The sequence below is a fragment of the Oryctolagus cuniculus genome, chromosome 19, assembly GCF_964237555.1.
Source record: "Oryctolagus cuniculus chromosome 19, mOryCun1.1, whole genome shotgun sequence".
In the NCBI taxonomy this organism is placed as follows: domain Eukaryota; kingdom Metazoa; phylum Chordata; class Mammalia; order Lagomorpha; family Leporidae; genus Oryctolagus; species Oryctolagus cuniculus.
In genome coordinates this window covers 18,644,140-18,667,000 of record NC_091450.1, presented here as the reverse complement: position 1 = coordinate 18,667,000, position 22,861 = coordinate 18,644,140, and the positions used below count along the sequence as shown (strand labels likewise).

The 22,861-nt window shown below is 48.7% G+C and overlaps 1 protein-coding gene across 3 annotated transcripts in view; it reads left to right on the top strand.

Moving 5' to 3' along the window:
• PDXDC1 (pyridoxal dependent decarboxylase domain containing 1) overlaps window positions 1–22,282 on the top strand; it is a 62,456-nt gene extending 40,174 nt beyond the window's left edge. For all 3 annotated transcript variants that reach the window (XM_017342500.3, XM_008257801.4, XM_017342499.3), the window contains exons 9-23: window positions 1,834–1,918; window positions 2,808–2,856; window positions 3,010–3,111; window positions 4,264–4,389; window positions 7,428–7,478; window positions 11,700–11,763; window positions 13,703–13,791; window positions 14,664–14,769; window positions 16,215–16,386; window positions 17,612–17,730; window positions 17,995–18,116; window positions 19,151–19,243; window positions 19,327–19,423; window positions 20,304–20,408; window positions 20,667–22,282. In XM_017342500.3, the coding sequence (XP_017197989.1) occupies window positions 1,834–1,918; window positions 2,808–2,856; window positions 3,010–3,111; window positions 4,264–4,389; window positions 7,428–7,478; window positions 11,700–11,763; window positions 13,703–13,791; window positions 14,664–14,769; window positions 16,215–16,386; window positions 17,612–17,730; window positions 17,995–18,116; window positions 19,151–19,243; window positions 19,327–19,423; window positions 20,304–20,408; window positions 20,667–20,914 (1,628 nt within the window). In that variant the 3' untranslated portion in view covers window positions 20,915–22,282. The remainder of the gene's footprint in view (window positions 1–1,833; window positions 1,919–2,807; window positions 2,857–3,009; window positions 3,112–4,263; window positions 4,390–7,427; window positions 7,479–11,699; window positions 11,764–13,702; window positions 13,792–14,663; window positions 14,770–16,214; window positions 16,387–17,611; window positions 17,731–17,994; window positions 18,117–19,150; window positions 19,244–19,326; window positions 19,424–20,303; window positions 20,409–20,666) is intronic.
• The last annotated feature ends 579 nt before the right edge of the window (window positions 22,283–22,861 follow it).

The following is a 22,861-nucleotide window of genomic DNA, read 5'->3' as shown; positions in this document are numbered from 1 at the left end:
TGAGAGTCTACCTTATCTGACTTTAAAATTTGATATAAAATTAAATATAATCAAGACCTTATGAGAATAAGCAAAGAGAATAGAAAATTTAGAAATAGACTCACGTGACAAACAGATGACTGTGGGCTGCAGTTGGCATGTGACTCAGTGATTTTCCAGTGTGATTCCTTGCAGTCATCTGAGCAGACATATCAGGGAGGTTTGGTCAGCAGCCACTGCCAAAAAATATGAAAAGGAATCTGAATGTTGTCATAACAGCTGTGCTTTGATTTGCATGGAAGGGTCACATGGCACAGCCCAGGCATTGACATGAATTTGAGATGGATGTATGTGTGAGGGGAAAAGTTTTCAGCCATTTTCCTTGTATAGACCATGGCAAAAGAACCAGTTTGTTTAGGCACATGGTAAGGATTTGAAATCTTACTAGTTTTACTGAAGTTCTGTCTGGAAAGGGGTCTGCCTGGGAAGTTCTGGAGGGCAATCAGATTACCAAGGGAAGAGCTTAAAGAGTTCAATATGTCTAAACTGGCTAGAATGCACGTTAACAACCTGTGTGGGGCAGGAACCCAAATTCATCTGTGTATTTTTTATACAGATCACACTTAAATCAAAATCACCCAGTAAATGACAATAAAATAAAAGGTTAGAGGGGAACGGCGTTGTGGTGTAGTGGGTGAAGCCACCTCCTGTGATGCTGGCATCCTATGTGGACTTCATTAAGTGTCCCGGCTGCTCTACTTCCTACCCAGCTCCCTACTACTGTCCTGGGAAAGCAGCAGATGATGGGCCAAGTGGGAGACCCAAATGAAGCTCCTGGCTCCAGCCTGGCCCAGCACTGGCCATTGCAGCCATCTGGGGAGTGAACCAGCAGATGGAAGACCTCTCTCTCTTTCCAATAAATAAACAAATCTTTAAGCAAATAAATAAAAGGTTGGAAAAGAGTATATTGGACAAATGCTTAGAAAATGAAAGTACTCTGGCAATATTAATGTGAGATAAAATAGACATCATTTGATGAAAGACATAATCCACTAAAAGAGATAACAGTTCTGAATGCTTGTGAACATAACTACAGAAAAAAATGATAGAATTCAAGTATAGATTGAGAGACTCAAAGTGTCGGTGAGAAGCTTGAATATGCTCACAAAATGGAGAATACATGCTCTTTTTTTTTTTTTTTTTTTTTTTTGACAGGCAGAGTTAGTGAGAGAGAGAGGTCTTCCTTCCGTTGGTTCACCCCCCAAATGGCCACTACGGCCAGCGCGCTGTGCCGATCCGAAGCCAGGAGCCAGGTGCTCCTCCTGGTCTCCCGTGCGGGTGCAGGACCCAAGAACCTGGGCCTTCCTCCACTGCCTTCCCAGGCCACAGCAGAGAGCTGGACTGGAAGAGGAGCAACCGGGACAGAATCTGGTGGCCCAACCGGGACTAGAACCCGGGTTGCTGGCGCCACAGGCAGAGGATTAGCCTAGTGAGCCGCGGCACTGGCCATGCTCTTTTTTTATATATTTATTTATTTATTTGAAAGGCAGAGTTACAGAGAGGGTGAGACAAAGATATCTTCCATGTGCTGGTTCACTCTCCAGATGGCTACAACGACTAGGGCTGTGCCAGCCAGGAGCCAGGAGCTTCATTTGGGTCTCCTGTTTGGGTAGAAGGGGCATAAATCAGCTTGGAAAAGTTCATTTTAAGTCAGTCCACAAAGAAAATCGCCATAATAAAGGATATCATATTATATTCCCCTCACAGGGAGGAGATAGTGTCTATAAAAACTCATATGCTGTAAAGACTCAGAAAATATTTGTTCTTTCAGTATCCTTGTTTGTTTTATCCCAGGAACTGCAGCAGTAGGTCACACAGACAAGATTGGACGTTTGAAAGAACTCTGTGAGCAGTACGGCATATGGCTGCACGTGGAGGGGTGAGTAGGTGGTGCGTGTTGGGCCTGCAACACGGTCATTGTGAGAAGTGGCCATCCAGGCTCACGCTCGGTAGCAGCAGTTAGCACTGAGGGCTCTTGACTGCGGTTAACAAAACCCCAAACTGCCTTAAGCAGAAAGGGATTCCATTGGCTCGTATATCTCAGAGACCAGTGTGGGCTACAGCTGTCAGCACGTGTCAGCCGTGCTTCACTGTCTTTCTCCCCTTCCCCTGTGAATGGACACGGTCATTTGGCTTGGTTCCCTCCACGTGACTCTGTCTGATACTTTACTATTTTGGTGCAACTATAGGAACTCCAGCCTCGTGTTTAGTTTGTGAGACGTCTCGGCAAAAGTCTCATATGGAACTGATGACTGTGGCCAGGAAAGTGGAGTGCTCTGATAGTTTAGGGTATTTGCCCACCTCTAGAGCAGGCGGTGGTGTCTCCTCTAACCAAAGCTTGAGGTGTGATCCTGGAAACCGGGGTGGTTTCCCAGAAGGACTTTGGTTGCCATGGAGAGAGGAGGGGGCAGTATATAGGGCAGCCAAAGTAGCCCCTGCCCACCATGGCATCCATGGTAGGTACATTTTCTATTTTATTCCTTGGAAAAGAATGATAACTTAAAAGTAGTTACTGTGACAGATATAGAATAGTATACTCACTATACCAAATAAGTAGAGACATCCTGTGAAAGACACTTTGATTAAAATGCATTTTCAAGGTTTTCCTAACACTTGTACAAACCTCATATTCTGTTGCTGTTATAAAAACTGGTAATGCAGCTGAAAGACTTAAATGTCAGCTTGCAGCAGCACAGCCTTTTATTTGTTTACTTAGTGAGTAAGCAACAAGAAGTAATCAGCTCTTAGACTGGTGTTTTTTTTTCCAGTGTGAATCTGGCAACATTGGCTCTAGGTTATGTCTCCTCATCAGTGCTGGTATGTTGTTGATTTACTAAATATTGGTGTTTTTCAGAATAAAATTAAAGTCACTCAGTTCCTAATGGCTTTCTGTAGTTTTTATGACTGGAGAAGGGTGTTGGGTTAAGTGTGTTCTGATAATGTAATGAACAGCTTCTCTCTTTTTGTTAGGCTGCAACCAAATGTGATAGCATGACACTGACTCCTGGCCCATGGCTGGGTCTGCCGGCTGTTCCCGCAGTGACACTCTACAAGCATGATGACCCTGCCTTGGTGAGGGCTTGCACTGGGAGGTAGTAGGGAGGGGCTGATGCTCACTGGCTTTAGGGACAAAATAGAGAAAAGTAAGGGGAAGAGTGAAAAATTGTCCTCAATTCTATTTCTACTACGTTAAAAAATTTTTTTTCTGTTTATTCACCCTATGCATATGAAGAGTTTTTATGGCATTTTGTAACTGGGTCATATTCTGTCACTTAACTCTCAGAGTTTATTTAATCATTCTCCATTTGTGGACTTTCAGGGTGTTTGCAAATTTTTGTTACTGAAATAATGAGATAATGAATATCTTTTTATATTTCAAATTATTTCCCTAGAGTAGGTTTCTATTAGTAGAATTACTGAGTGGGAGTATTTTAAAGCTCCTGAACTGCATTGTCCAATAGGCTGTTAAGATGTTGTTTTTTAAAAACCATAATTGTAGTTCTCAGTAACGATTGGTTAGTGTGATAGTGACATGCAAAGGAAGCTCTAAGTGATACCTGTGAAGACAGCTTCTGAAGTCTTGCTCAGTGGATCATGGCCAGACCTTTGAGGACACAGAGCCTAGGAAGGGGCTGTCTGAGTGGCTGAAAGCCCCAGCTTTTCATCTGTGTTTATTTCCTTCCTCCCTCCCTCCCTCTCTCCCTCCCTCCCTCTCTCCCTCCTTCTCTCCCTTCCTTCCCTTCCCTCCCTTTCCTGCCTCCCTCCCTCCCAGGCCGGAGCCAGGAGCCAGAAACTCTATCCAGGTCCGCCACATGGGTGTTAGGGACCCAAGTACTTGGGCCATCTTCTGCTACTTTTCCAGATGAATTATTAGTAGGGAGCTGGGTGGAAAGTGGAGTTACCAGGACTTGAACCAGAACCCATGTGGGATGCTGGTGTCACAGATGGAACCTTCGTCTGCTGTGCTACAGCACTGGCCCCTCTATCTACATTTTCTTTCTGGCTTTGCCACTCCATGGTTGTGAACCCCTGGGCAAAGCGAAGTCTCTGAGCTAAGCTACCTAGAGTAGTTCTTCATGGAGTTGTTGGAAGATCAAAAGAGTGATGCAAGCCGAGTATGTAGCATAGGGTCTGTCACAAACTAGGTGTTCAGTAAATGATGGCTAGTTAATTCTATTAGGAGCGTTCGATGACTGATGAATGAACCCATGTTTGCTTTTTTAGACTTTAGTTGCCGGTCTTACATCAAATAAGCCAGCAGATAAACTCCGTGCCCTGCCTCTGTGGTTATCTTTGCAATACTTGGGACTTGATGGGACTGTGGAAAGGATCAAGCATGCCTGTCAGTTGGTGAGTAGAAACCTGGAGTTCAGATGAGTCGCAGAGTTTCCTTGGCGGAAGCAGAGACAGACAAGTGCTTGATTTTGTATGCTCTTTCCAGCCCTCATTGTCTGGATCTGCTGCCTCATTAGCAGGCAGACTCATTGCCCTGCATGTATATGTTGCTTGTTTAGAGTTCTGGGAGAGACTCTGGGATTCTCCCAGCATTTGTGTGCAGATGAAATCAGATTAACATGAAAGCCACTGCCCACATGGGCTGAGAAAAGAAGTCACAAGATGATTTGGAGGAGCAGATCGGGGCATTGAACGTTTGCTATAACCGACTGACTTTCCAGAGTGGGAGAATATGAAGGTTAAAGGTTACTTCAAGTAGCATGGATATTGTTAACCCAACTGACTTGGGTTCCCAAATTGCAGAGTTTTAGGGACAGTTCTAATTCTCTTTTAATTTGAGTTGTTTTAAGTGTGAACAAGGTGGAATTATGCTATAGTTTAGTTTTAGTGCATTGGAACTGGGTAATTTACAAACAACAGAAATTGGTTACTTACAGGTGTAGAGGCTGGCAAGTCCAAGGTCAAGACACCAGCGGATTTGGTGTCTGGTGAAGGGCCATCCCTTGCAGATGGTGCCTTGTGTGTCCTCACGTGGTGGAAGGGGTGGCCACGCTCCCTTCATGCTCCAGTCATATCCAAAGGCCCCACTTCTTTAACTGTCACACTGGAGACTTGATTTCAACATTGGAACTTTGGGCAAGCACAAACATTCAGACCATACCATTTATAAAGCAAAAAAAAAAAAAAAGGTCAGATTTGTACAGTGTGAGAGCTGAGCCCCTTCCTAAGGTCAGAAGCGTGATGCCATATTTAGACATCTCCATTTTTTTACCTGTGAAAGAGAGGTTGTAATAGAAGATTATTACAATTATTACAAGGACTTAATGAGTTCATCTCTTTTGAAGCTCCTATAGTGGTCCCTGATCTCACATAATGGGACTTGAAAAGGTTTGTGGAAAATGAAATTGAGGTAGATTTATTGTGGTGCCAGAATTTTTGAAATCCATATAGGTGGTTTTTGTTTTGTTACTGTTTATCTGTTGTGCTGTGGTGGAGCAGGTAGAGCTGCCACCTGCAACATCAGCATCCCATATGGGCACCAGATCTAGTCCCGGCTGCTCCATTCCAATCCAGCTCCCTGCTAATGCGCCTGATAAAGCAGTGGAGGATGGTCCGTGTTCTTGGGCCCCTGCACCCGTGTGGGAGACCCAGAAGAAGCTCCTGGCTTTGCCTTGGCCCAGCCCTGGTGGTTGCGGCCATATGGGGAGTAAACCAGTGGATGGAAGACCTCTGTCTGTCTCTCCCTCTGTCACTTTACTTTTCAAATAAATAAATATTTAAAAAAATGTTTTCGAATAAATAAATCTTTAAAAAATATTTGAAAGGCAGAGTGACAGAGAGGGAGAGACAGAGATCTTTTATCTACTGTTTTACCCCCCAGATGATTGCAACAGCCGGGGCTGGTCCAGGCCAAAGCCAGGAGCCCAGGACTTCATCAGTGTCTCCCATATGAAGTATTTGGGGCACCTTCAGTGCTTTCTGAGGTACATAGCAGGGAGCTGAATCAGAAACAGAGCAGCCAGGACTCACACTAGTATTCCCACGGGGGATGTTGGCGTCACAAGCTGAGTTTAGCCTTTTAGCCTACTGTGAAAGGCAGAGTTAGAGAGGAGAGAGAGCGAGCAAGCGAGCTCCCCAAATGCCACAATGTTTTTGTATTGCTATAGCAGTAGTCCTTAGGTTATGATGCTATTGGGATAGTTCATTTTTTACATTAAAAATAATTTCAACGTTTACATTTACAAAAGCCCCACTTTTTAAAAAAGATGTATTTATTTGAAACGCAGAGTTAGAGAGTCAGAGGTAGAGAGAGGAGATCTTCGATTGGCTGGTTCACTCCCCAAATGGCTGCAAAGGCTGGAGCTGTGCCGATCAGAAGCCAGGAGCTTCTTCTGGGTCTCCCACTCTGGGGCAGGGGCCCAAGGACTTGGGCCATCTTCTGCTGCTTTCCCAGACCATAGCAGAGAGCTGGTTTGGAAGTGGAGCAGCCGGAACTAGAACTGTACCCATATGGGATGCTGGCACTGCAGGCGGTGGCTTTACCTGCTACGCCACAGCGCTGGCCCCAAGCCCCACATTTTAAAAAAAAAGTGCTCTCGTTGTTGACTCACATGTTGATTTGGTTCTCAGGAAAGGTAAATCTTTATTGCCATAGTCGCTTGGTCAGTTTAGAGAAGGTTTGGGCACTCAAGGAATTAAGTTTTTCAATTCCCCTTGGCCTATAGAGTGCAGGAAAGTCATGATGGCATGAACTACTAAGCCATGTGGTCTCCGCAGCTTTGGCATTTTGAATGATAGCTTCATGTGTATCAGCTCCTCACAGCATCCCTGAAGACAGATGCTGTCATCCCCGTTTTATAGCTGAGGCAACCGAAGCGCAGAGATGTTAAGTAACTCATTGAAGGACCTGACTAGTAAGCGGCAGATGAATTGCCTTACCCATAGTCCTGCTGGTGATACTGGTGAGAAATCCTGCCACAGCCAATGGCCTCAAACTCAATCCAGATCTCCCATGTGGAGTCATGGACCCAAGTTCTTGAGCTGTCACCTGCTGCCTCTTGGGGTGTGCATTAGCAGGAAGCAGAAGCAGAGCTAAGACTTGAACCCAGGCACTTTGATATGAGATTTGGGCTTCCCTAGTAGCAACTTAACCACTGCACCCAATACCTGCTCTACTCTGACTAATTAGGTTAATGCAACAGATTCCCATGCCTCACTTAAACAGCTTTTCTTAAATCACTATGGTAACTTCTAAAAGTGAAAGATTGGGGAATATTTGCAGATGTTCAAATGTAAAAATTCGTAGTCAAACTTAGAAATCACCAAGTTGCAGATGGCTTTGTCTGCCTGAGATCTTTGTTTGCAGAATGCAAAGATTCATGAAAACCACTGAGTCATTGAGTAATACATGAACTTTTTTTTGTCATTTGCAGAGTCAGCGGTTGCAGGAAGGTTTGAAGAAAGTTAACCACATCAGAATCTTGGTATGGAAGATGTCATCCACTTAACTTCAACAATGCAAAATGGTTTTTTTGTCTAGAATTGAAACATGAATTTCAGTGGAAATATGGCAGCTCCAATGAAAAACCACATTCTTTGGAATGAATGTTTATGACCGAATTATGCAGTTAGCCTGAAGCCAAAAAATTTGTCCCACACAATGTTTAAATTCCTGTAGTGCTTTCATATAATCCATTCATTCTATTAAGATGTGGACTTGCACAGAGATCTTAGAAACACCACTGACTTCACCAGCCTGAGGGCTGTAGAACACCCGTCTTCTTGAAATGAAAAACCATCATGTGTCTCGGAGTGCTCTGCACTGCTTTTCTGAAACCTGACACCAGTTTTTCCGTTTGTACAAAGAGGGATTTTCTGTTAAAATGAATCTCTCAGAGATTACCCACTAGGGATAATAACCAGACGAGGAAGTAAAGGTTTAGCAGTGCTCAGCCAAGAGTGAGTGTCAGCTCCTGTTGATTGGTCTCATGTTTATTTTCATCGTAGTGTTTAAGGAAATATATGGGTCAAATTCTGCTTTAAAAAGTTTTCTGACAGTCCTTCAGAGTACAATTAAGTTGAATTAAGTTTTTTTTTTTTTAAAGATTTATTTTATTTATTTGAAAGAGTTAAAGAGAGAGGTAGAGCCAGAGAGAGAGAGGTCTTCCATCTGCTGGCTCATTCCCCAACTGGCTGCAACAGCCAGAGCTGAGCTGATCCAAAGCCAGGAGCCAGGAGCTTCTTCTGGGTCTCCCACGTGGGTGCAGGGGCCCCAGAACTTAGGCCATCTTCTGCTGCTTTCCCAGGCCATAGCAGAGAGCTGGACTGGAAGTGGAGCAGCTGGAATTTGAACCAGCACCCATATGGGATGCCGGTGCTGCAGGCTGGGGCTTTAACCTGCTGCACCACAGCACTAGCCCCTCAATGTTTGTTTGGAGTTCTAGTTAGTATAATTTCTTTTTTTTTCTTTTAAGCTTTATTTATTTGAAAGATTGGGGAGGAAGGGGAGATCTTCCATCCTGTGGTTCACTCCCCAGGTGCCCACAGCAGCCAGAGCTAGGCCTGGCTAAAACCAGGAGCCAGGAATTCCATCTGGTTCTCCCACATGGGTGGCAGTACTTGGGCCATCATTGTCATTGGCCCTTCAGCAGGAGGCTGAATCTGAAGTGTGAAGTCGTCAAACCCTGCATTCTAATATTGGATACAAGCATCCCAAGTGGCGGTTTAACCTGCTATCAATGTCCACCCTGTCTCTTATTTCAGAGCCTGGTTTGGTTTAGGGTAGTGGAGCCCCTCTGTGTTGCCTCCTGAGCTGCTTGGAGCCAGTTGACCCGAGTTCTTCCTGGGAGAACCTTGACGTTAGAGGAGTCTGGAGACCTAGGTTCTGTTCTGAGCGGTGCCACGGTGTGGCCTTGTGACATTGAGTCATTCCCTTGGCCTCCTGAGCCCATGCACTCAGCTGTCAAACCAAGTTATGTTGGTTGGACTCCTGTTTGCAAACAGAGCTATGCATCGGGCATGCTAGGCCCGGGTGCCATTCCTGTCCCTGCCTTGCTGAGCCCACTCAGGTTCTTCCTCATCTCTGTACTCCGCCTCCTCCTCCAACCAGATGCAGTGGTGTTCATCACCAGTTGTTTTGGAGCAGCTTTGTAAGGCCAAACCTGGACGGGCATGAACTCTGTTCCTGTGGCAGACACTGAGCAGTCTTGTCTGTCGGTTGTCCCCATCACCATGGCAGCCGCTGCTTGTGAAATGCTCCCTAGGTGCCATGTGCAGCACTAAGTACTCAGGTTTATTCCCTGTAACCCTCACAGCAGTCTCCTTTGTACACGCTGTTCCCGTTGCCTGGAAACACGTTCCCTCTCCTTGATTCTTCTTGTGACTGGTTTCTTACCTTTCAGATTTTACTTCAAATATGACCTCTCGGAAAGGCCCTTCCTGACCCCTTTGGTCACCCCCTGCCATCCACCACTTTATTGCTGGGGTTATTTCCTTCCTCCTTTCTCTTCCTGCCATCTGAATCATACTACGTATCTGTTCGTTGACCGTTTCTTCCCACAAAAGCTTTGGACAGGCTTTATGCAAATTCACCACTGTCCCTCCTTAAACTGCAAGACCCTAGCTTAGAGTCAGGTCCAGGCCCTGTACATGACCTCTTCCCCTGCAGCGCAGCTTACTGTCATCTTTCTGCTTTCTAAACTCTTTGTGGATTCCCTTTTTTGTGAACTTTGTGAATCCAGCAATGACTTAAACTGTTTTTGATGATTGGTTCTATTTATTTATTTATTTTTCTTTGACAGGCAGAGTTAGAGACAGAGAGAAAGGTCTTCCTTCTGTTGGTTCACCCCCCAAATGGCCGCCACGGCCGGCGCACTGCACAGATCCGAAGCCAGGAGCCAGGTGCTTCCTCCTGGTCTCCCATGTGGGTGCAGGACCCAAGCACTTGGGCCATCCTCCACTGCTCTCCTGGGCCACAGCAGAGAGCTGGACTGGAAGAGGAGCAACCGGGACAAAATCCGGCGCCCCAACCGGGACTAGAACCTGGGGTACCAACACTGCAGGCGGAGGATTAGCCTAGTGAGCTGCGGCGCCGGCCCGTTCTGTTTATTTTTTAAAGATTTATTTATTTGCAAGTCATACACAGAGAGAGAGAAAGAGAGAGAGAGGTGTTCCATCTGATGGTTCATTCCCCAGATGGCCGTAACGGCCAGAACCGCGCCAATCTGGAGCCAGGAGCTTCTTCCGGGTCTCCCACATGGGTGCGGGGGCCCAAGGACTGGGGCCATCTTCCACTGCTTTCCCAGGCCATAGCAGAGAGCTGGATTGGAAGAGGAGCAGCCAGGACTAGAACTGGCGCCCATATGGGATGCCGGCACTTCAGGCCAGGGTGTTAACCCGCTGCACCACAGCGTTGGCCCCAGTTGGTTCTGTGTAATCCAGTACTTCAGCATTAGCTCATTATAGCCAGCAGTTTCTATGTTTAACCCTGGACCACATTTCTGTATTTCTTATGCATACCAAGTTTTGACACCCCCGAGTTCAAAGAAAGAAAAGGTGATCACAGCTATACAAGTACTTAGAAGTCTGGCACTCAAATCAGTCTTCCCTGTCCTGAGGATAAGGGAATGGGTGGACTATTCTGTCACCTTTTTTATTCCTACTTGCTTTTACTGATCTTACTCCAAACTATAAATATTAGGCCTCTGTTCCTTTAAAAATACCAGTAGCTTTCTGTGAAGGAGATGATAAATATAAAAGCACTTAGCACAGGAACCTGCTTCGTGAATAATGGGCAGATCTGAATATAAATCTTGTTTCTTCTGAGTCACATCCCCACAGTCTGAAAAGTGAGTGGAAAAGATGCTGACCCAGCTGCTGCCTGTCTTTCCCGGTCAGCGTCTCCTGGTGTGGCTCGCCAGACGAGTCGCCACACTCAGGGCCTTGCACACGGGTTTTGTGACTAGAACCCTAGTGCTGCGATTGTTGAATGCGTGGAGATCTTCTCCCCCTGCCAGACACCGCTGAGCCTGCTGGGGACGCTGCTGCTCAGCGCAGGCCTGGCCCCAGGGTGAAGCAGGCCTCGGTGTAACTTGTTCAGTGGAGAGCCTGAGCTTAGTGCAGTGAACATCTTCATCTGTTAGGAAACCCGTTACTGCACTTCCGTTGTCTGCCGCCTGTCTTGACTGTGAGTACTAAATTTGTTTATAAAATGGAGTTCTAGACTGCGGTCGTCTCCATCCAAGCAGGACTGTCTCCTGTTCTGAAAGTTGTACAAGGTGAGAGGAAAGTAGCTGTTCCCCTTCTTTTATTCCCTGTCAGTTGAAAAGTCCAGTAAACCCTCCCTGGTTGTGAGCACTGGCTCTCCAGCACTGATTCGGGCTCTACTTTGTGCTCAGCTTTTTTGAGCTGTAACGTCAGACCTAGATTGTGTCCACGGTGTTAGATTCCTCCTGCCTCCGTACCGCTTAGTGTCAGGTGCTCGTTATGTGATTCACAGCGTACTTTAAGGGCTGGCTCATAGTTATATCTAAAAGTTTTACCAAACCCTTTATTTTCATTTCTATAGCAACTGAAATTAACCTTTGACCTTTCTAATGCGTTTATGGAATAGAGCATCTGTCCGGTCTTTTCCACACTCAGCGTTTCACCTTGTGGGTGTTTGCGACTGAATGTTGCTTGGTAACACCAGGCCTCCACTTTTGCAGGTAGAAGATGAGCTCAGTTCTCCAGTGGTGGTGTTCAGATTCGTGCAAGAATTTTCAGGTGCAGGTAGGTGATTTTGTTTTTTGTCTGTTTCAGGGCTTTGAATGCGATTCCACTTTAAATCAAGTTAAATAGATAGTCCAAAATATCTTTATGGCTAAAATCTTCAGGCATTACTTCAGAAAAACTTCATAGTTTTCACAAGAACTTCAGTGCTAAGTGCCAAAGGACTCAGTGATTAAACCTGTGGTTGCTGAATGCCAGTCCCTAGACTGGTGCACAGGAATGGCTGAGAAAAAGTCACTTGAAGAGAGATTCTTGGGTCCTACTCTGTAGGTATTTTGGTTCAGTAGGTTGGACCCAGGAATCTACTTTTAAAGATTGTGTCTAGGCCAGTGCTGTGGTATAGTAGGCTAAGCCTCTGCGTGCAATGCCAGCATCCCATATGGGCACCGGTTCATGTCCCGGCTGCTCCTCTTCTGATCCAGCTCTCTGCTTATGGCGTGGGAAAACAGTGGAAAATGGCTCAAGTCCTTGGGATCCTGCACCACCCACAAGGGAGACCTGGAAGAAGCTCCTAGCTTTGGATCAGCTCAGCTCCAACCGTTGCGGCCATTTGGGGAGTGAACCAGCTGTCTCTCCCTCTCTCTGTATAACTCTGCTTCTCAAGTAAATAAGTAAAATCTTAAAACAAACAAACAAACAAAAAAAAACAGTGTCCCTGAGGCTGGTGTTGTGGCAAAGTGGGTAAAGCCGCTGCCTGCAATGTTGACATCGCTTATGGATGCTGATTTGAGTCCCAGCTGCTTCACTTCAGATCCAGCTCCCTGCTAATGTGCATGGGAGAAGTGGCAGAGAATGGGCCAAGGGCCTGCACCTGTGTGGGAGACGCCCGTGAAACTCCTGGCTTTGGCCTGGCCAAGCCCCTGCCGTTGCAGCCTTTTGGGGAGCAAACGAGCAGGAGGAAGATCTTTCTCTGTTCTTCCTAACTCTACCTTTCAAATAAATAAAAAATAAATCTTAAAAAAAAAAGTCCAAGAATGTCCCCAACCTAGTCCAGGGCACAATTATTTTTCACCTGGATGGTCAGAGTCTCCTCTTGGCCTCTGTCTGACTTCCATACAGTCTGTACACCCCATTCCAGAACCTTCTCCATGTGAAAGTGAGTGAACATTGCAAGTGGAAGCCACAGGTATTTCTTCTCCACCCGGACCCCTCCGTATCTGCGCTTGAGTTGAGTACAGTCCAGGCCCTTCATGGCTGTGCCCGCCACGGCCGGCCCGTGCGCGCTGCCCTGCCTCTCTGATTTCCCCTCTAGCTCTGCTCCAGCTAGATTGGCGTGTGCGCCCCGGCGACACTGCTCCTTCCTCGTGCAAGGCCTCAGCACTTGCACATCCCTCTGCTTCAGACACACTTCCTCTCACTCCCCTGACTGCCTCCTCACCACTGGGGTCCCCACTGCATGCCACCTCAGAGCGCCTCCCAGTCTGGCGTGTCTCAGGCCCTCTGCCGTACTGTATGGAGCCCCTGCCTTCTCTCATGGCACTGACAGTGACACATGAGTGCAGTGGTTTTATTTTCCTTAGGTTCTGCTCGCTAACTAGAATGTAACTTCCATGGTGACAGAAGCCTCCCCAGATTTCCATCCCAAGTGTCTGGCACAGTGCCTGGCCTCAGTGGGCACCAGACCACCTGCTGAGTGAGGGGGGGTCTGGAGCCACCTGATTAGAAAGCTGGCGGGCTCGGACGGACCCCACACAGTGCTCGCTCTTCCTCATAAGGACACATTTTTAAAACATAAAACTAAGGCTGGCTTTGTGTGAGCGTGTTCCAGTGTTCTGTAGTTCCTGAGAGACAGATGGGGAGCTCCAGCCTTCCATCAGGTGGACGTTGGGTTCAGTGCCCTTGAGACCATTCCCTGGGGTTGACGCCAGGCTCGGACAGCTGTGTGTTGCTGTTAGCCTGGTTTCTGGGAGTGAATCTCCTGTCTGTGTCTTGACCTCAGATCCAGTGTTTAAAGCTGTCCCAGTGCCCAGCATGGCACCTGCGGCTGCCGGCCGGGAGAGGCATTCCTGTGACGCGCTGAATCGCTGGGTGAGATTGGCTTGGTTGTGTTTTCTTGAACATCTCGGGGCTGAGACAGCACGTGGTCCTGAAAAGGAAATCCCACCCACAGGGGAGGAAGGCACTAGACTCGCCTGGGTCCTGCCGCGCCTCACGTACTGACTCCCCTCTGGCAAGGCCTCCTGGCATCGTTGCCTCAGCTTCCTCGTGGGAGCGTTCCTTGTTGCTGTGCGAGGCCGAGAGACGACCTGCGTGGAGAGCGAGGTCTGCAGAGCCCCTCTAAGTCCTCAGGGCACCTTCGACAGTCGGTTCCGGGGAGCCTTTATGCTTTGGTACCTCTTTTGACCCTGAAATGGTACCTCGGAGCTTTTACCCTAAAGAGTATGATAAATGGTGTAAGGTGTTCACAGTGGTGTCCTAGTTGTTGGATGTGAACAGCCAGACAGGCTTGGTGAATGAGCCCTGGAGCTCACCCACACTGTGGAGTTCACAACAGCCGTCACAGGCCGTGCAGCTGTGTGGTTAAGGTGGGAAGTGGCTGTCTCGGATGCAGTGGACAAGTGCAGGTCCCTGAGCTGTGTGGAGAAGCCACGCTTTATGACAAAAAGCACCCCCCCCCCAGCTCACCCAGGAGCAAAGCAGCTGGGGGAGCTCTCCGCCAGACGTCAGCAGTGGGGTCCCTGACTGGCGTGATATGGGTTTCACTCTTCAGCTCACCTGTATTTCCTCTGTTTACAGTGAACTTGTACTTATTAGCAAGAAAAAATATTGAGATATTCAGAAAAAGATCAGAGGAGAGCAGCTCTCCGAGAGCCTCTGGTGTGGGCGGAGTGCAGGAGGGAAGGTGGCGCGGTGGTGCTGCCCCGCCCTGGAGGGCACTCACACTCTGCTTTCCCCTGCAGCTGGGGGAGCAGCTGAAGCAGCTGGTGCCTGCCAGCGGCCTCACTGTCATGGATCTGGAAGCCGAGGGGGTGTGTGTGCGCTTCAGCCCTTTGATGACGGCAGCAGGTAACTGGTCTCGGTCGAGTCCTCTCCCTTTTGCTCCATCGGTGAAGTCCAGGCATGTCGGTTGATAGCTTCCCCTTGTGATGTTCCCGTCTCCGGGAGCATCTCATCTCGGAAGGGCTGCTGCTTTACTGTGGTGCTAACTGTGGGAAGCCGCGCATTGCAGTGTCCTTCTCATGAACACAGTGGGTCTCCCTGAAGTCCTTGGAGTTCCCGTGGTTTGCTGTCTTGTGACCCTGGGTCTTTTCTTGCGATGGCTCGCACTCCTGGCTGCGCAGTAGAGCACCTGTGGAGCTGTGCAAGCGCCCCGTGGCTGGGCCCACCACAGACTCTGCTCTCCTGGGTCTGCCGTGGGGCCCGGACAGCTGCAGCGTAGCTTCCCTCGTGATTCTGAGTGTAGACATTGCAGAAAACAGTGCAGCCAAAGGAACGTGGTCTTTCACGACAGATCCCTGGCCCCGCGCCTCCCAGCAGGGATGTGAAGATTACGATAGGAGAAGTGAGTTCTGGCATTCCAGTGCACGGAAGCATGACCACGGAGAACAGTGATCTTCTCTGCATTTCAGAAAAGCTAGGAGAAAGGGTTTTGGATGTTTTCCTCACAAAGAAGTGATAAATGTTTATGGAGACATATGCTGTCCCCAATTTATTATTATGCATGTATCAGAACATGACACAGTACCCCATAAACATGCATGATTTTTATGTTTCCATTTTTTTTAAACACTGAAAAAAGAGGTAGTAAAGATTTGGTTGTGCTTTTTTTGTATGACAGCTTAAAATTTTTCAGAAAATGTTGAGTGGTTTTTCATAATGTTTTCAACATTTTTGGAAAGATATTTTCTGAAAGACTTCAAAGTAGGAAAATGTGGTCATTTGTTCTGGAAAGAAAAAGCCATCATGAGGATTATTGGTAGCATCAGCCCAGCCTAGAGACTTGTCTGTAGAAAAATACTGTGAGATATAGGTACACATACACACGTGTGTAGACACAGGACTACTGTGAGATATAGATACACACGTGTAGACACAAGACTACTGTGAGATACAGATACACACACATGTGTAGACACAGGACTACTGTGAGATAGATACACACGTGTAGACACAGGGCTACTGTGAGATATAGATACACATACACACATGTGTAGACACAGGACTACTGTGAGATATAGATACACACACATGTGTAGACACAGGACTACTATGAGATATAGATACACGTACTCACGTGTAGACACAGGACTACTGTGAGATACACACACAAGTGTAGACATAGGACTACTGTGAGAGATATATATATATATACACACACATACACATTAGTATAGACACAGGAATACTGCGTGATGCCTGAACTTCTGACCTTGCCAGGGGTGGGCGAGGGAGCCCTGGCCTCTCAGTTAGCCACCCTTAAAGCAGTTCTCTGACGTGGTGAACGTTTTCAGTTCTGGGAACTCGGGGAGAGGACGTGGACCAGCTCGTGACCTGCATACAGAGCAAGCTGCCCGTCCTGACCTGCACACTGCAGCTCCGGGAAGAGTTCAAGCAGGAAGTGGAGGCGACAGCAGGCCTCCTGTATGTCGACGACCCTAACTGGCCTGGTATCGGGGTTGTCAGGTAAAGTTGCGGCGTCTCGAGCAGAGTTAAAGGCTGTGCTGTATCAGGAACGTGGATGGGTTACTTTGTGCACCAGCTTAGAATGCCTGCAGTAGTAATACACTGGGCAGACAAACACCGAGCCGGTTTTCTGGGCACAAAAAGCACAGTGCAGGCAGTCGGGCCCCCACCGCGACCGCACTCAGTGAGCTCAGAGTCAGTGACTGCATGTGCCAACTCACAAGTTCCCGGGAGAGGATCAAGATGGGTGTACAAGGGCACTTCATAAAGTTCACGGGAAACTGGAATTATAAATTGTAGTGGCCAGCGTTGTGGCACAGCGAGTTAAGCTGCTAGTGGGGACACCGGCATCCCATATAAGCATCAGTTCAAGTCCCAGCTCCTTCACTTTTAATCCATCTCCCCACTAATCGGCCTTGGAAGACAGTGGATGATGGCCTGAGTGCTTGGAGCCAGGCCATCCACATGGGAGACCTGGATGGAATCCCAGGTTCCTGGCTTCAGCCTGGCCCAACCCCCGCCATTGTGGCCATTTGCAGAGTGAACCAGCAGATGGAAATTCTGTCTCTCCCTCTGTGTAATTTTGCCTTTCAAATAAACAATTTTTTTTGTTTATTTTAGTGCAAAAAGATTTTGGTCCATCCATAGTTTGTTCACAGTATGCATTCCCATGAACATTTAAGTAGAACTGTCACAGTATCATAAGGGGTAGATAGATAGAGGATTACGAATCTGTAAGAAAAAGAGCCCGATTCGCAGGGAGCAGAAGCCCCACTGGGCTCCTCATCTCCCGTGTGCTGCCCTCCTGTGGCTGAGTCCCGTCTGCTGTAAAGGTGGGGCAAGTTGCCTTTTGAGAGAGAGCTTCCAGATCTTCCAGTTCACTCCCCAGTTGTCCCCAACAGCCAGGGCTGGGCCAGGCCAGAGGCAGGAGCCTGGACTCCCATGTGGGGGCAGGGATCTGAGCACCTGAGCCCACCAGTGCCTCCCAGGGTGCACTTCAGCAGAAGCTGAGCTCTCCTGCCTGCAGTCCCAAGCTAGACCAAACCCTTGGCCCTTGTTTAGATGGCCCCCTTGTGACTGCCCTGGGTTCCTGGGCCTGCCCCTTTGTCTCACCCTCCATTCCTGTTCATCTCTGCCAGATTGCAGTCTACTTCCGTGTAAACCTGTGTTTGAAGAGACATCTGATCTGTTGGACTACAATGTCATTGCTTGATTCTGTTTCTAGGTATGAACATGCTAACGATGATAAGAGCAGTTTGAAATCTGATCCGGAGGGGGAAAAGATCCATGCTGGACTCCTGAAAAAGTTAAATGAACTGGAGTCTGACCTGACGTTTAAAATGGGTAAGTGCTGCTTTTGTGAGTCAGGTGTGAACTTGCAAAGGACATCTTCTAATTGGCTTCAAGGAAACGTGTTTTCTCTCTCTGCTGTAGTCCGGTTTTGGCACAGCCCTTTCTAGGGAGCGACATCTGCCTCCTGGCTCTGTGCTTTGAGGGGCTGTCCCCCTCTTCTTCCTCATCCCATGGACTCCGTGTCGCATGACCATGTGCAGAGTGGGCCTGTGCCCCCAACCCAGGGCGTGAGGACCGAGCTTGTTTCTCCTGCAGGCCCCGAGTATAAAAGCATGAAGAGCTGTATTTACATCGGCATGGCGAGTGAGGACATCGATGTTTCCGAACTAGTGGAGACCATTGCAGTTACAGCCCGGGAAACGGAGGAAAACTCAAGGGTCTGTAAGACTGACTAGTGCTTCCTGGCCTCTCTGGGCTTCTGCCTGTGCAGCTCGCTTGGGGCCACAGAGGAAGAAGCCGCTGTTGACTATCTGTTCGTTCATTCTTTGCCAACAACAAAGCAAATGTCCCTAGTGAGTTAGGCACTGTGCCACACAGGTTTGACACAGTCCCCGCCCACAGCGAACCCAAAGCCAGTGGTGGAGGGACACCTACAGCCATGCCACGTGGCCGTGTAGACATGTCACCTCTGCCTGGCAGGGTCAGGGAGGCTTGCTAACGGGAGCGGGGCCTGACTGAGGGAGACAGGTGTTGGCCAGGAACAGGACTTGCCCGCCGCTCAGACCTGCTTGTCGGCCAGTTGGCTTCAGGGACCTTCTGCAGGCCAGACATTTGCTTCCCCAGAAACCACGGCAAAGGACAGGGGACCCCAGTGAGTCTGACCCACACCTGCCCCCTTGGGTGGGGTGGGAAGAGAGAAGGAAGTCTGCAGTGAGGCTGAGGAGCCAGCTTGCTTTTCTTTGGGTTTCTTCTAAAGCTGACTGCATGAAGATACTTTAAAAAGCTCGTGGAAACTAGAATTAAAAGGTGCTCTTATTGATGCAAAAAAATCTGAAATCCATGCAGATTCTTCACAAAGTTCTTGGAAATGCATACCATGAAAAAACTATGCATGGTTTTAGAATTTTTTTGCACCAAAATAAACTTGAAATTGCGTTTCTGCAGACTTTGAGTTCATATTTCCTGACTCTGTCTCCAGAAACGTCGAGCAGGTGCCGCTTTTCTGTCACCACACATCCAGGCTCTCAGCCCCTGTGCGGCCGCTCAGCACGCATGTGTGCCCGTGCCCGGTGTGCTGTGGCGTTCTGTCCTCTCCCGATGGGCTTCCTGTTTCCCTTTCACACTGGCAGTTAGATGTAGAATTCCGTCTACGGACAGGTGGCCTTTTGGAAAAGGGCCTCAGTGCTGTGCTGATGGTTCTGGGCCCAGGCAGGAAGCGCAGACAGGTTACCCTTTCTTGGTCTCAACACAGCTCCTGGAGAACATGACAGAAGTTGTTCGGAAAGGAATTCAGGAAGCTCAGATTCAGCTGCAGAAGGCAAACGAGGAGCGGCTTCTGGAAGAGGTGAGGCTGGCGCCGGGACCCCCGCCGGCAGCAGGCCGCGGGCCCAGCAGCAGCGTGGCCTGAGCGAGGGCTTTGTTTTGCAGGGGGTGTTACGGCAGATCCCTGTGGTGGGCTCTGTGCTGAACTGGTTTTCTCCTGTGCAAGCTTCACAAAAGGGACGCACCTTTAACTTAACAGCAGGTAGGACTAGGAGCCTCTGCCCAGGTCTCATTTCCCTGGACAGCTGTCACCGTGCCCGTGGCCCCTAGCACCCCTCAGGCCAGGAGCCCTCCGCAGTCCCATTCTTTACCGCCGGGTGCTGTGCGCAGAACCTGTCGGCTCTCTCTGCTGCCTGCTCCCACCTGAAACCAGGGAGTGCAAAGCAGATCCCTGTGCCTGACAGCAGACAGACTGCTCTGCCTTCAGTCCAGCCAGCCGGTTCATCCAGTGTTGAGACTCGCAGAGCAGCGTGTCTGAGACATTGGGTTCAGGGTCACTGCTCTTCATTGTCCTCCTGAGTGTTCTGCCTCAGCACAGGGCTGCTTCTAAGAGGGGACAGTTGCAGACCAGAAGGTAGCACTGAGACCTTGTGTTTTAAGCCAGCAGCCAACAAGTACTAGAGTTCCTGGGATTTGGGGAAGACGTGAAACTGCATGGTTCTTTTCCTGCTCTATTAAGGAATTAATTCCCGAAACTCGAGGTCCCTTCCTTTGTTCCTTCCCCAGGCAGTGCTGACTACGGTGTCATGAAGTAAAAGACAGCGCAGAGTTTAATTCACCACGTCACAGCCGTTAGCACAGGCATCTGGTCTCACTGCTAAAGGACACTTCCCAGTCGGGCCTGGTTCCTTGGGTACTTGCGTACGTGCCCCCTGCTGCTGGCTAAGGCGAGTGGGGGGCACAGCAGGGCCGCAGGACACCTCCTGCAGTTGGTGGCACTCACCTGAGTGCAGGGCGCACCAGACTGGCCAGCTCAATGGCAGGAGCAGCTTATTTTAGGGAACAGGTTGAGTCAAGGCAGGTGGCACCTCCCGGACAGCCTGTGCCAGGAGCACGCTCCCACCCCTTTCTCTCCCTGGCAGGCTCTCTGGAGTCCACAGAACACACGTATGTCTACAAAGTACAAGGTACAGGAGTGACCCCGCCTCCCACCCCCTCAAGCGTGCGCACCAAGCAGAGACTGCCAGGTACGTTACACTACACCTCCACTGCGGGGGCTTCAGCCTCGAAATCCCTGGGCAGAGCTCCATAGAGGAGCTTACGGGCTGGAGAGAGGGGTGTTTTAGCTGTGCTGCGTGCTCTTCTCAGCTTCTGATTAAGATCCGCTCCCAAGGTCAGGGTCAGGAGAGCAGCAGGTGTTTGCTTGTCCAGCAGTTATCACGAAACAAGGTAATTGCAAGCCGCCCACCCTGGGCTCGTCACATAGCTCATCCATCTCTCCCCAGGCCAGAAGCCTTTCAAAAGGTCCCTGAGAGGCTCAGACGCTGTGAGTGAGACCAGCTCCATCAGTCACGTTGAGGACTTGGAAAAGGTGGAGCAGCTGGCCAGTGGGCCGGAGCAGAGCACCCTGGAGGCCCACGGCCCTGAGCAACCCCCGGGGACTCCCAGGCCTCAGAAGACAGAGGCCCTCCCAGCCAGGGCCCAGTGCCCAGGTGACTGCACACAGGTAGAAGAACCAGAAAGCTTAAGATAAAATTTAGTGTTGGGCTCAAGACTGTACTGTTGTTTCAGGGAAGATGAAGTTCTATGAAAATGTGAACCGCGCAAGTACGAGAAGTGACTGTCACTGTGCTGAACTGGATGTTTGCACAACTGTGTGCCTGGGAGCCAGGCTTTCCGGGAGGGCAGTCAGAACAGCCACCGACAGGTCGGGTAGTGACCCCATTCTCCCCCTAAGTTACATGAACACTTTTTATTCACAAAGAACACTTAGAACTCCAAGCTCCTGCCACTTGAAACACTTGCTCTTACCTTTCTAAACCTAACTGTAATAAGTTATTAGGTTGCACATAGTAACTTTTTGGTGAAACAGCTTTTGTTAGAGTTCTCCATGATCTCTGCTGTCCACCGGCAGAGGCGACACCCAGACGTGCGGTAGTCGCTCTGCCGTAGGATCCAGTTGCAACCCCCACGTGGGTTGTCTGGCTTAAGGAGAGTGGTCTCGGTGGTGTAAATAAGTCCGAGCCCTCTCCTGCCGTCCGCGGCTGCTCTGCCTGGAGCTCTGAGTACGGACTGTGTCCACGTGCGCTGCGGCAGCCTCCTGTCCGGGTGGCTGCCGAAGCCGCCTCCCCCTTTCGATACTCTTTGTAAACACATGTAAGGACTCGTCTATTAAGAGTAAATATGAAGTCTCTTCCAGACCCATGTATGTTTATTTTTAAATGCCAGTAAAGCTTTTAAATTGGCACACAAGTAGAGGCTGTGCTCCTTTCTATGTTTAATATCCAAAAACCTGAAGATGCCACCCTTCGGAGCCCAACATCAAGTAGGCCGTGAAGCCCCCCTGGAGTCAGGACTCCACAGTAAGTGCGCCTCCGCCCCACTAGCAGTCACCCCTCTGGACCCAACTTAAAAGACAAGAGACGACATCGTCCTTAGGTGGACCGAGCCAGGCTACTTGCTAAAAGGACTGTGTTTCTACATCACTTCATCTGTCCCACGTCATGGCCTTGGCCTTTCTAGTGCAGCTAGTCAAGCTATGGGAGGTCTCCCCCGGGTGAGGGATTGACACTGGGTTTGTGGATACAGTATGGGAAGCCTTAGCTCTTACGTCACATTAAGCCTCTAATTACACTCTGATTTGATGTGATTTGACATTTGGCACTTGCCAAGATGCAATTTTCCTTTGTGGGGGGCGGGTATAAATGATTCAAGTCTTCCCTGTATATTTGGTGCAATGAAGTATAACAGATAAAATGGGGGTGGGTAAATTATCACCTTTAACAAGATTAATTTTTAAAGGTTTTTATATATATTTGGAATTGTTAATTGGTTTTGGTGAAACAGAATTTCACCCTTGAGATACTATTTGAATGTTCAATAAAGATTCTTGAAATTGTTACCAATGAATTCAGTTCATAAGTCTATTATTAGGCATGGTAACTTCCTTTTGGAGGCAACTTTAGAAAAATAAAGGGTTTATAAAAATGTGACTTACTAAGAACCACAACTTGGGCATTTTAATGACCTTGCTTGTTTTATCAGTAGCTTTTTAATTCTCAGATTAAAGACAGCAAGCTCAGAAAACTGTTTTTCTTTCTGAACCTTTCATTTATCTAGAATTGAAGCTTCTAAAATATTGTGGGGCCAAAAAAGACTCTGTGAGGTATAAATTCTCACTGATTTTTATTGTTTTAACTACTATTTTTTGGCTGGCGCCGCAGCTCACTAGGCTAATCCTCCGCCTGCAGTGCCGGCACCCCAGGTTCTAGTCCCGGTCGCTCCTCTTCCAGGCCAGCTCTCTGCTGTGGCCCGGGAGTGCAGTGGAGGATGGCCCAAGTGCTTGGGCCCTGCACCCCATGGGAGACCAGGAGGAAACACCTGGCCCCTGGCTTTGGATCGGTGCAGCGCGCTGGCCGCAACACACCGGCCATAGCAGCCACTTTGGGGGTGAACCAACAGAAAAAGGAAGACCTTTCTC